The 14,046-nt window shown below is 38.6% G+C and overlaps 1 protein-coding gene across 1 annotated transcript in view; it reads left to right on the plus strand.

Annotated features, from left to right (window-relative positions):
* The first annotated feature begins 1,483 nt into the window (after window positions 1-1,483).
* Window positions 1,484-14,046, plus strand: part of LOC104260640 (complement C4) — a 48,323-nt gene continuing 35,760 nt past the window's right edge. Inside the window, exons 1-9 of the mRNA XM_009816421.2 lie at window positions 1,484-1,551; window positions 4,300-4,492; window positions 5,538-5,721; window positions 6,462-6,532; window positions 6,846-6,931; window positions 8,192-8,274; window positions 9,378-9,465; window positions 12,846-12,951; window positions 13,130-13,253. Of these exons, the coding sequence (XP_009814723.2) occupies window positions 1,487-1,551; window positions 4,300-4,492; window positions 5,538-5,721; window positions 6,462-6,532; window positions 6,846-6,931; window positions 8,192-8,274; window positions 9,378-9,465; window positions 12,846-12,951; window positions 13,130-13,253 (1,000 nt within the window). The 5' untranslated portion in view covers window positions 1,484-1,486. The remainder of the gene's footprint in view (window positions 1,552-4,299; window positions 4,493-5,537; window positions 5,722-6,461; window positions 6,533-6,845; window positions 6,932-8,191; window positions 8,275-9,377; window positions 9,466-12,845; window positions 12,952-13,129; window positions 13,254-14,046) is intronic.

Genomic DNA, 14,046 nt, shown 5'->3' on the forward strand with positions numbered 1-14,046 from the left:
TCTCTTGGAAAGAACCTATGCCTAGAGCAGGCGAAACTTAGCTTTTGCTGATGCGAGTTTGAAGCCAGAAACATTCTTGTTGCTACTGCTGTTGGTGCTTTCTGTGACCACCAGTGGACAGAAAGTACCTGCCATCCATCTGTTTTTGTCTCAGAGGAAGCTACCACACTTGTGACACACTCAGTGTAAAATAGTGAACTGGTTTGTTGACACCTTACACCTTTTCCTCTTCCTCTACCTCCTTGTCTTGAAGCAACTCTTCCTGGAGCTGCTTATGTCTGAAGAGCAAGGCAAGGGATGTCTCTTAGGCAAGGGGTGGGTGAGGTGGAGGTCCCTTCACCCTCACACTGCAACATGACTGTGGGCAGTGAGCCCTTGCTGTGAGCATTAATTCACCTTACAAATAATGGGGTGCTGATTTAAGGCATCCATTGCTAATAATTAAAGACACAAACTTAAATGTGGTGTATTAAAGGGCAGTTTATCCCCAGAACTTGTGGGCAGCCTTGTGATCATTTCTGGTATTTGATCTGCCTGTAAATCAGATGGGCATTTTTCCATTCTCATGAGTCAACAAAATTATGTTTGGGAGACAACGATCCAGTAAAGGCTTGCAAAAATGAAACTTGATGAGAGTTTCAGTTTGTTCTTTCATTTGCCTTTGATCAAAACTGGTTCCAGCACAAACAGTTATTTGTCAGATATCTTTTTTTTTCCCCCTGTTTTTGAGTATCCTGCCTTTTAAGACATTGTGTGTCTTTCCTGCAGTCTGGAATGCCTTCAGCTAATGAGTCATCTTATGTGCTTATGCTAAGATGAGATCAATTACCTTCTGGAAAAGCCCTCTGTCTTGACTGTAAAGGAAAATTGGGCTGAGTAGTTCAGACAGAGACATCCATTTTATTTCCACTTAAATTAAAGCAGATGAATGCCTTCAAGCACTGCAGATTGGGACTGAGTTGCACAGGCAGATTTCCAGCACAGTTCCTTTGGTGCTATCTAAACCAGAGGGAGGTTTTTCTCACCTTTGCTGGACCACATAGATGCCTGGAGTTAATGGCATAGAGAAGGGACGTGTCACTTGCATTTGTCCCCATTTAGAAGTGCTTTACAGCCACTCTTTTAGCCATGGTGTCTTGTTTGATTTTGGGATTGCCTTTGCAGTATTTGTGGAAACTTGTCTCTGCACATGACTTTTAGTTGCTATCATGTGAAAATATTGAAGCTGGGAAGAGAATGAATAAATAATCAAACGTAAAATTGTGGCTTAGTCCAGAATGTCTATCCCCAGGCTATTAATTTATGCATCACTAGCATGTCCATCATTACTGGTTGAATGGTTTTGCAAGTTATTAATAAATAACCAGGATAGGTAATGTCCTCGCTGCAACGTGACATCAGCCCATTTCTTACAGCCTGCACCACAAGGGTAGATTGATGGTGGCTATTTGGTATTTCTGTTTTGCAGATGTTGTAGAGTTTTCCAATGGAAAGACTGGTATTTTTGATGAGCTTTTGTTCGCTGTTGTCCAATACACAGCAAGCACCATCGTAAGTACATTTTATTATTAATTCTTCACTCCTAACAAATCCCTTGAAAGAGAAAATAGGAAATGCTGGTGGTCTTGATAGAAAATCAACAAAGCCTGTTCTTTCGACCACTGAAAATTTGTGTAACCTTAAATAGGTAAAAAGTAAAAACCTTAAAACTGCCCTTTTAAGGAATTTTTAAGGGGAGAAATCTCCATTCAGTAACAAATAATTAAAAATATCCTACTGAAGCATGATGTTTATGCTGTTATTGCTGCTTGTTCATCTTTAGTTTATGACATTTACCGGACTGGCAAAACTTGGGAAAGAATAACCCTCCTTTCTGTAATTGATTTATACATTGCAGAAAGCAAAGGTTTCACATTTGGGAGAGCTTCAGGATTTTTCTGTACTTATCCTCTATTTTAGTGGAGATTTACATACATTGATACTGATTCTTCTAGTTGGACAAATTCCTGGGTTTGGGAAATAGATGTAACTCTGAGAAAACCTATGGAGCATGTTAAAGGTCCTTTAAATGGACCTTTATCTGTAGGGCAGAGGTACAGGAGAAGAGACTCTTGCTTTTATCCCACCAGGATCAAGTGTATTCAGGTACTTGCTGTAGCCAGAGGAGAGCTTTGATGAGATATTTGGGCAGTCAAACCCTCCTCCCCTTCCATGTCAGCGCACTGTTGAGGTTATCTCCAGCCCCAAATACTTATTTTTCTTCTTATGAGGTTTTAGCCAGGTACAAACTCCTGCCTGCAGTCTAGTGTTGACCTCCAGTGTCCATGTCAGCGTGAAAAATACAGCCCCATAGAAGCTTGATATTGTGCTACCCATGGTGCATCTTGAGGCACCCTTCATCTTCAGTAAAGCACAGGCTTTGTCATCTGTGATAAAATCTTAGTGGAAATGGGGACTGAGACAGTTTTTTTCTGAGGTAATTGGATGTGGGAAACACAAGGTGCTGAATGTATTAGGTATATGAAACTGAACATTATGTCAGGAAAAATCATCATGACTCTTTGAGACCAGATCTGGCTTGTGTCTGGCTAGCTGAGATTATGGGCAGTCTAGGCTAGTGACCATGTCTGTCTGAGTTATTGCATAGGTAAACTTTTAAACAACTAACTATACTCCAGTAAAAAAAGACCCTAAATTTCTGTAGGATATGGCAGAGAGCAATCATTACGGTCTCTTTTCCACATGTGAAGACAGGTCTTATATCACTGTTTGCTAGATCCAACAGACTCTGAGTGGGTCATGCAGTGACACTTTTAGAGTAAAACCCTTTCAATGCGGTTGAGAAAATACAACAAACACAGCTGAAAATGAAAACATTCTTCTCAACATTCAAGCATTTGAATGTATATAGATGCCAAACCTGCCTGACTAATGAATTAGAGAAGATAATTAAAGAAATGAAAACAATAAAGATCAGGATCAAGCATTGCATGAGGGTAGGTGTAACTGAAAGACAAGTTTCATCATTCATTGTAAACTAGAAACATTAGAAAGTATTTTCACAAATGTACAGGTTAAAACAGTAAAACTTTTTAATGTTTATTGAAAGCTGTTCTGTTTTTCTCTCCCAAGATCCCTATGCTTGTGTGAAGACTCAGACCACCTATGATGCATGTCACTAATTATATGGAAGGAGAGACATGATTTTTATTCTGTTTTCACAGCGCACCATGATCATTATCAGAAAAAAAGGAAGCAAATTTGAGTTTCATTTGAAAAAGCATACCAGTTTTATTACCTTATTTCTATACCCCACCTTTCATTTTATAAATTTAAGAAAGAAGAAACATTAAAAAAAAAAAAGTAAAAAAAGAGAAAGTTCAGCCAACCCATTCTGATAATGGTAAAATATTTTACCTTTCATTTTAGAAGTCTTCTGCAGAATAATAATTTTCCAAAAGCAGCCTTCTTAAGCTCAGAACTGTTCTTTGTGTATGTGCCATTATATCATTAAGACATAGCTCTCCACATAGTTCTCTGATTTTTGTGTATAAAAGATACTCGAAAAAAAGAGAGCAAGAATGACGATCTACATTTTAAAGGTCATTAAATTAATTACAAGAAGCACCAGAGCAGAGCTAAGAATACAGAAGAGTAATAAAGAGGAAAAACTAAATCCCAACCAGTTTAGCCTCCAACTCAGCCCTTCCCAGGGCTGGAGTCTCACCTTCCGTGGTCTCTCATTACCAGCATTTCACAAAGAGTGACATCTGAATGAAGAGCAGCTACTTGAAACCCCATATATATGGTTATATAGGAAATTGATACATTCTGACATATTAAAGCATAAACTGGCATAATGTAGGTGCTAGTACATGAAGATACATGACTTTGTAGTATCCAATATGTATTTATGAATATCTGTTCATTGTCTTTTGATGCATGGCGTGGTTTTGTTTCCAGAAAGTTGAGTTTATAGCACTTCCTCTGAGTTAAACCAGGCTATAAATGGCATTGGCAGTCCCTGGGATATATTGCAGGTTTTTTTCTCTCCTGTCTATAGGGACTGATCTTTTGTAGGACCCAAATGTGATGGTTCAGAATTTGGGGATCAGTCAGAGAGAAACTGTCTTCTTTTAACCTCTACTCTGACTAACAAGGGGTGTGGACTAGGTGATCTCCAAGCTCAACTATTCTGGGAGAGTCTGGTTTTTCTTTAAAATTTGTATTGGTTGAACATTCCTGTATTACACGAAAATCAGCCTACATACTGGACAATCTGTTTCTATGTTGGTTTAGATTTCTTATTACTGCCCCAAATGTGGTGCATTTGGGCACACATGAGACAATAACAGTTCAAGTCCATGGAGCACAGAGCCCTGTGCAAGTTACTGCATACTTCAAAGATGAGACAAAAAATCAGCTGCTATCAGAGAGGATCATCTTTAACCTTAACCAAAATAACAACTACCAAGAGATGAAAAAAGTAATGGTGAGTCTACCATCATAGTGATGTAAATGTTTTAATCTGGTGATAAAAAACACAGAATCTGTACTAGGAATATATTGGAACAGAGACAACACTGATCCCTAGAGACAGATGACAAAACACCAGTTCCAGTGACAGCAGCACCCTATTCACCCAACCAGCTGATAAAACAATGCCTAATATAATTTCAGTGGCGCTTGTGAGTGCTCTTTTGCGCCCAATAAGCAAGCTCAAGATTTTGTCATGCGGTGATGAAAAATCTTTTCATCTCTGTAGATCAAAGATGAAATTAAATTTTAAAACATTTAATTGTTTTATCACTGTTTATTGTTCTGCATCACTTGAACTAAGACTGCATTCATGCCTTTGGCATACTTGCCATTTTTACAAAACAGGAGAAACTTAAAAGTGTGCAGTCTCTCAGACCAAAGCCTATGATGTTTCTGCAAACCTGCAAGTTGATTAATTCTTCTTTACATCCTGCTTTGCATTATTTGCTTCCGACATGATTCTTTGAAGTCTTAGTTCAGGAGTACTAGTCTGGGCTATTTGGTTGGATAACAGCACACAGCAAGACTCAGTTTAGCTCTGATTGATTACTCCCAAAGCTAAAAGCTGAGCTTTCAAATCAGGTTCCTCTTGAGCATGATGTTTACAAACACTGTATTATCCTGCATGAGGTAAAGCTCTAGTCTCATAGCCAAGATTTTAGCAAGTGAAGGATTACAGGATGCTGCTACAGCTACCAAATGACATGATAACTGGAATTTAACATGCATGTAGACTGAAGAAAAGTCACTGGGCTTGAGCTGTTGCCATTGGACAGAAGAATGTGCATTTCTATGGCAGAAAATGGGGGATTACATAGTATTTCTACTTAAAAAGAAATATTCATCCAGTAAGAAAGATATAATTGAGTATCTTCTGTCAAATGGTGCTATATAAAATTATTTAAGCACTTCAGCTGTTTTTGGTCCTCAGCTGTGTGGCTCCAAAGTTACCAGGTTCATATCTGACTCTGTGGGGTTTTTCCTTTTGTCTTCTTCAGGTCAAGCCAGGGACTCTGCAACAGGATCTGTTCAAGAAGCGTGATCATCCATATGTTCTGCTAGTCACCGAAAGCAGGGAGCTTTATAAGGAGAGCATTCAAAGCACTCACATCCTCCTGTCTTCCAAGAAAGGCTACATTTTTATTCAGACAGATAAGCCTATATACACACCAAGTTCCAAAGGTTGAAATACAAATGCTGCATTTCAGATGTTGAATATAGATGTTACAAGGGCATTATTAGAAAAAGTAATAACGACTTGATCCTTCCTAATGTAAATTCTTCTTGTTTAATCCCATCTATCTCTGTGCTTAGCAGCCAGTCCAGATTTTAAACTCGCCTTCTGCAGCCAGGGCTTCTGCAGGGTCTGCACTGCACATTGCAGCAACCCACGTGGAAATCCCACAGGATTCAAAAAGTCATTTTCTCTTCTAATGGGAGGCAGACAAAATCTGCTCCTTTTTGTTCAAAAAGCTTAATCATGACTTTTCTTTGGAAAACAAAATTGTGAGAAACCTGCAAAAAAACTCCTATTGCTTCTGCTTGTAACACCAGCAATAAGTATCCTTTGCACTTTAAGACCACAACTGTTTTGTTACTTAACAATTTAATTAAGTAACAAGAGAGGGAAGTCAAAAAAATTCTTGAGTTTGGTTGCAGGCCTTGACTGCAGAAGGAATACAAAAGTGAGTGAAGCTCCCTGAGTATTTTTTGGAATTTCCTTCAAACAGGTATCTGTTTGGTCATGTAACATGCAAAGCCTATGGAAGAATTCAATTCTTTTTTGAAATGTCTCAGAGTTCTTTTCATTAAAAGAAAGTATTTTATCCTAAATTCAGTAACTCAGTTTAGCACTTGTAATAATTAATATCTAGAAAGGCCAGAAATAAATATGTAAACACATTTATCCTTCTGTTAAACAGTAAAATACAGGATCTTCATTCTGGACAATGCTATGAGGCCAACAGATGACACAGTTACAGTTGCTGTGCTAGTAAGTATACAAAAAAACCTGTTAATGAATGCTTCTTCAGCAAAGGAACTATGAAAAACTTCCATAAAAGATCCAAGAGTAAAACTATAGCTATGGCTTCTCTCCAGAAATCAGTATTTACACATTGTGAGATATGTCTAGTCATTTTTGGCCAATATCAGGAGCATGGAGGGAAACGTAATATGTGAGTATTAAAGTAAGAAAGTAAGCAGAGTATTTTCTTTCTTAGGACTAGTATATGAAGTTGAGCTTTTGGATGTAAATGTTTGACAGCTGGTGCATAATTTTATGTTTGTTTTCTCTCTCTCAACAGAATTCAAAAGGAATGGTGGTTAAAAAGTCAGACCTGAAAATAAAAACAGTGTTCAGTGAAAACTTGGAAATACCTGACATTGCAGAGTAGGTTACTGCTGTGCCTTGTGCGTTAAAACAGTTCACATGTCAAAATGTCTCTTGTAGCAGACCTATCTTCAAGCTAAACACAAGAGTCTTGTCCTTCCCTTCCCTTCTTTCTGCTCTGCTCCCCTGTTTTCCTCTCTTCTCTTTTTCACTTATTGTCTATTGTCTGCTTTACGATTTCTCTAGAACAGGAGGTGTGCTAAAGCAGACAGTTTTGCTCTGATCACACATGGGAATCACCGCGGCGCACTGTCAGTGCACGACAGCAGGGAACCGAGCATGGTTGCTCTGGAGCCAGCCCCAGAGCCTTCTGCCGTGCACCTGAGCTGGTGACCCCACACTCCCTTCTCGGACACTGGAGAGAAAGTCACATATTTAGGCTGTGATTCATCTGACCTGTTTTAGATGCCTGTGTCAGGATGAGATGTACCATAACTCATCACTGTCTGTTTCTCTCCATTGGTTCTAGAGGAGCCCAAGGGCACCTACGCAGGTGAAAGACCTCACAGTATAATGTCTAAAGTGAGAAGGACTAACCCCACCTCCTATTAGCAGGATCAAACCATCCTGATTCATCCCCCTTACCTGTTGAAGTACCTAAGATTTTTAACTGCTGAATTGCTTGAATTACCTTTCAAAATTGTCTTTCTCTCACCATGGAGCAGAGATTGAGCCTATGGTTAATATCTTTCTACCTTTAAGCACCTCATCTTGGAGAGATGAGTCCAGAATTTAATGTTAATATGTGGCAATTAGCAACATTTATCCTGGTAAGGAACAATTTAGCAAACTGCTTAAATATCTGCTCAACTATGTGGCTACATTCAGGAGAGCACTTCTGTAAGGGCTCAGTTTGCCAAGTGTCATCAATTACCTCTGATTTCAAACAGTCAAGCTTTTACTTAATATTCAGTGTGTTCTTGCATGCTAGATTGATTTTGGCATCACAGTGAAGATAAGCTATAGGAAATACATGATGAGTTCTCTATTTCTGAGGGCTTTTCAAAGGCAGTGCATGTTACATGTGGTTTGCAAATATGTTATCTTGCAGCTCCTCATAAAGTCTTTTTGAGTGTTTCCTAGGAGGTTTGGAAATATGTTGCTGGCTCCTCCCAGCAAAGAGAAGTCCATTAATAAATTAGTTTGGGATGAGATCAAAGCAAGGAAAATATTAGCATTTAGTGATAATTTAAATATATTAGCATCATAAAATATCTGAGGAATTCTAATTAACTATTTTCTGCTGAATCTGAACTTTAGGCCTGGAACTTGGAAAATCAAAGCCTGGTTTCATCAATATGAAATGTCTAATGTTTCTGCTGAATTTGAAGTTAAAAATTATGGTAAGAGAATATTTAATTTGCATTATAAATGTACAAAGTCAGCACTACGTGTTAAAAGATAGACTGCAGTGATTAAACCTGGCTGTAGTTAGGTACTGAGGACAAGATTCACAGTGTTTCAGTGCCTCATTGCCATCTCTGATGCACAGAAGGACAACTCTTGTTTTGTGTGCCTTCCACTTATATTTGAAAAAAAACTTTATTTTCATACAGGCATAGTAACTTTAACATTTTTCACAAAACATCTGGTTTTGGAAGGGCTCTCCTACTGCAGAAAAAAATGGAGATGAGCTCCATTTTAAAATCATTGCAATTTTGGCTAAAGTTTTCAGTGAAGACTAGAATAAGAAAAAAAAAGCTACCTGTTTTCTCTCAGTAGAATTCAGTTTGGAAGTTGGAGTTGTTCCTATACTCAGAGAAGCTTTTTTAAAGAAAAGTAAGGGACTAGAAAAAGTAAAAATGTAGATATACAATTTGGGGTAAGAAATGGCTTGATTTATTTGCACAGAAATGATGCTTTCTTGTAAAATTCATTGTAGGGTTTGGTTTTTTTTCCTTAAAGGCAAAAGAAAACCGCAGGATTATAAGAAAATCTCAGTTTAACAAAAGTGGTTTTGCCTTAGCTAGTAAATGTAACAGAATAGTGGAGACTACTGCATCCTCTGCAAACACGTACATCCAGGAGCAAATTACTCTGGCTATATCTACAGTAGTAAATAATTTGGCTTTATAGGAGCAAATTACAGAGTAACACAGCTGATGCTGAGGACCTCATGTCCACACTCAATCCATTTCAGGGTGGGTTTACTTCAGACTGCTTCTAGTCCAGGGCACTTAATGCCCATTGGCAGTTAGACCTTATCTTCTGGCGTATTTTCATTGTAAACATATCGATTTTGTATGCTCGAAGACTGCTCCACTATGTGAAGCCAAGCAGAATAAGGGAAGATGATCAGGAGATTTGCTTCAGAAATGCACTGCTGATTCGAACTAAAATATCTTCTCAGTGCAGCTGCATCTCAGTGGGTGTTGCCACAGGACAGGAGTTTAAGGTATGTTTGAATCTCACGTCATGACCTTTTGTCTTCCTTTTTTTCATGCAGAACTTCCATCTTTTGAAGTCAAACTCATCCCACTTCAGCCATACTACCATATCTGGAATGAAAACTTTGTGTTTGATATTGAAGCAAAGTAGGTGTGCCCACAGCAAGGTTGTTTTAGGAGGCAGATAAGTAGATAGATAATGAACTTTGCAGCTTCTTCCTTTTTCTTGTCATTAACAGTTAACAAGCTTCTGGCTTTACTTGAATCTGACTTTAATCTTACATACTCTCTGTTTCCACTAACTTGAGACATCAGTGTAAAATGCAACCTGGGTCCAAGTGGTGTTGATCAAAATGGAACAAGATTTTCTGAATATTTTAGCTTGCTAGTAAAAAGGTGACTAAGATTCTCCTCTGTGTTGCTAGGTAAGGTTCCAGGCAAAACGATAATCTGCTTTTCTTTATACTTTTTGGTTTAAACATTTAGAAACATTCTAAAGCCTCAGAGGTTGCTATTTAATGTAATTCAGGTAGAGAGTTGAACACACAGTATCAGCAAATAATGTCAGACCTTCACTAAGAACAGCTCCTTAAAAAAAAAAGTCAGAACCTTATGGCTTTTGAGGTTGATTCACCTTGTTCCTTAAGATTCTTTAACACAAAACCACAAATAGGATCACACAGAGTTATTGTAGCTAGTATTGTTAAATATATTTGGTGATAAACAGTGGGGAAATTTTCTGTACAGTCATGATACCCAAGATAGTGGAAAGTGAACTGTGTATATTTTATTAAATAATCAGTATTTATTTTTCAAGCCTGTAAAGCTTACTGTATCCATTCACTTTTAGTATTTTTGACTATTAATGCTTTGCAATTATTTTTTGATAGTATAAAAAGATAAACATATGACATTGTTGGGAGATGTTTTAACAGTGACATTCTAATAACTTACTAATTCTACAGAATAACTGATATAATTTTATCAAGGTATTTCATTAAGTTTCCTAGGCAAAGCCTCTTTGAGTGTTGCCTTTTACAAACATACACATAATTGAATAGTTTAAGAATATCTTATTGATAAGTCACCATTGGATAGTTTGTGTATGTCTCAGTAGCTGATGGGGATGGCAGAGAGGAGACAGTCGATTCAGAAGGGAGGAAAGATCTAGGTACAGAAATTGCTAATATAATACGCAGATAAGAATAAAAAAGCCTGGTCTATACAACCAAAGTTTATGACTTTTTTTAAGCACTGACAGTAACTAACATTGTAAGTAATTTGGCTTACAGTAGCCTTTAGTTAAATAGGCATTAAATATTAGCATTGAACTGTGTGGGTGCATGTGACTAAAGTATCATCACTACCATGACCATTTGTGTTTCATCTTGTGTTTGACTCTGGAAAGCCCTCCAAACTGAGAGCAGCAAACAGATGATTATTATACTCAAACATTTTTTTAATATCTTTTGAGATATTATTTCTTAGATGCTTTCCTTATATGAGGAATTTTTCTCATACAGTAGGAGCTTTGTCTGCATTTGAGCAGGATACCAGAAAAGATATTTAAGCCTCCTGGGCTGTAAATCAAACAGTTCCAGGAAAGGTTCCTGAGCCCCAGAGCCTGGCTGCCGACAGCTCAGCTGGTGCATAGCACAAGCTCAGCCTCAGCCATACAGCACTCCCCAAACAATTCCTGGAAACTTTTCAGGAGGAAGCATGGACCAAGGTCCACCCCAGGTCTGCATGTGGCCACCCTCCTGTGGAAGACAGGGGGTTTAGTAGATCAGGTACGAGCTGTGCTGTGCCAGCCAGCCGCAGCCTCCGAGACAGCACTGTGCCTGTTTAATTTAATTTAATTAACCATGTCCAAACAGGGTGCAATCACTAGACTCACTGCACAGACCCTGGCACTGTATCCAAGTGGAAGACTGATCCGCCACCCCACCAGTTCTAGCGGATTTTATTTCTGGTCTAAATTCATCCCTGGCCAGCTCATGTCCTGTTGCTCTTCTGTCCACCGTCCTTGAGCTCTTTGCCCTGACCGTCCTGATCCTTCCTTTCCCCAGCACACCTTGAGAGAGCAGACAGAACGCTGTATCCACCTCCTTTGCTTGGCTGAACAAACTCAACTCTTCTAATCTCCTCTTGATCACCTTCACTTCTTTATTTGGTTCTGTTAAATAATTACTAGCTTTAATCATGATTACTTGATATTGTGATATGAAGTGATATCAGATAACTGGCTTTAATATTTTAATCCTTTGTAAAGTTTTCTCTGTATGTTATTGCAGCACTCAATTTTGGTTTATGGACTGTGCAACTCCTTCATATATACTTCACTACTCATTAACATCATAATTATTTAAGAGGAAAAAATGGGGTTGAATAACTGAATACTATTCTTTTGTCTGTTGGAAAAGGTCCTAGTGGTGCTACACAGGCCTGCCTGACTTTCATCAAAATCAACACATGGAATTCCTGATAACTGAACTTATTTCTCTGAACTGGCCATGCGTGTAATGAACAGTTATTTGGTATATTGACTGTTGTTCCCCACAGTTATTAGTTCTGGCATTTTAAGCAGTTTTCACAAGAACTGCCTCTCAGTTAGTTTCATTGGTATAGATCAGTGCTGCTGATCAGATCAGTTTGAAAGAGGCTTTATTTAAACAAAAATAAGCCATTACAGAACTGAAATGAAGGAGGATTTCCATGAGCAAAAGACAGCACCATGGCCGTGACAGGTCTCATGTAGCACATTACGTGCTGTGTTGCAGGAGGATGCCATCTGCCAGAGTTTTCTTGAGTAAGGAGCCTGCCAGGTGCCACAACATGCCCTATCCCCTCTGTCCATAACATATATGGAGAGTTCAGAGGTGTTCTTGGCAGATACCTATCTGGCAAATATTTCACTTACACTGTGTTATACTTTCACTATGTTATACTGCCTAAATCCATAGGAGAGATGTGGGGCAGAGGGTGTCTGCTCTGCCTAATGCAGGTATTAAAATTTCAACAGGTAGGATCTGTCTCTGGAGGTCTTCAGAGGTACCAGATACTTCATATTTGTCCCTAAGACAATTCTCTGGACCCCTATTTTAAATGCTGTGTTCATGTGGTGTCTCATACAAAGGAATTAGCTGTTCATCCAAGCTTAATAGGTGCATACCTCCCTTGCTCCCTGTGAAGGGGATGAGTTGTGTGAAACCTCACTGTGCAAAAAAAAAGTTTAAAATACACTGGTGTAAATTTTGTCAGATTATGTCTCCACATGTGATTCTGCCAACACAATTTACTCCATATATTTCTCTGCACTTGAAACCACCACTTTGTGCACAGACCAGTAAAAGTCTTCATGATTGAATTATCAGTGAGTGGGACTAATTTTTGTTTTCAAGCTATTAGTTACAGATGGGATGCCTATAGATATCCCAATTTTATTTCAGCATAAAATGATTAGTCTGATTTATGCTTGCTTTTTATCAATGTAATGATTCATCTCCTCACTTTTCTTCCTTCCAAAGACACTCCTATGGGAAAGGGATTCAAGGTGCTGCATATGTGCGATTTGGCATAATTGATGAAAACGAGAAAAAAGTCTTTCTTCCAGGCCTGGAACAACAGCTTTCAGTAAGTACTGGAGTTCAGTGGAACTATTCTGATTTATCCCAGGTGAGCTGAATATTGTCAGAAATTACCAGAATATAGATCCCTGTAATACCGTAGTCATGCTATAAGCAACAATTTTTTTAAATCTATTGGCAACAAACCAGTAAAGGGTTGTCACTTTTTTTCACTTTTGTTTTAGATTCAAAATGGAAAAGGAAGAGTTACTTTAAATACACCACTTTTGGAAGAGAAATTAAGAAAGAGTATTTCCACTCTGGAAGGGTTTCATTTATATGTTGCTGTTACCACTGTAGAAACTGCGAGTGAGTACACTTAGCTGATACAGTCTGTAATATTTACATCGATCTTTCTCTAGTGCAATCCTTCATGTGGGAAATCTTGTCCTGCTGAACCAATCTTCACTGCAAAGCGTGCTCATGCTATAGTGCATGACAGTCTCCTTCATCTGACCCCCTTCTCTGCACAAACTTAATCTCGTGTGGGATTCACTTATCTGAACACAAATGTCCAGTACCACTTTAAATGCCCTATGTAGTCCTGTATGGTCTTCCACTGCTGCTCCTGAAGTGCTCAGGTCTCCTATAAGTACTCTCCTATAGGGTCCTGTGAGCCCTGTGAGGATATGTAAGATAACCTAGTCTGTATGAAGTGGCACCAGACACCTGTATGAATGTAAATAAATTGCTCCCCTTGAGATCTTGTTTGAGCACTTGCCTCAGCCACGTTTATTCCTTCCATACATACAAAGTTATTAGTTGAGCTTGGTATCTTAGCTTGCTTTGTACCTCAGCTAGCTAAGCTGTCAGTCTAAAGGCATAGGTATTACAGCTACAGTGCGATGCAGAGGAGGATCTAGCCCTTGTGAGTCCTGCTTGTCCTCTTATGCCTTCCCACGGTTTTATCAGGCTGTGATACTTGGCATATGCACAAGTACAATGTAGTCCAAATAGCTTGGTCTTGCTGTTCATCTGGGACATGAGCCTGGAGCACGCCTATCCAGAAGTTTTTCAGTGGCTGTTTGCCTTTGTTTTCCTAGAGGACAGATAATTATTTCCACAGTTCATTACAAGGGATTTGTGCAGATATTTGCTCACA

The sequence above is a fragment of the Gavia stellata genome, chromosome 1 (genome assembly GCF_030936135.1).
Source record: "Gavia stellata isolate bGavSte3 chromosome 1, bGavSte3.hap2, whole genome shotgun sequence".
NCBI lineage: Eukaryota > Metazoa > Chordata > Aves > Gaviiformes > Gaviidae > Gavia > Gavia stellata.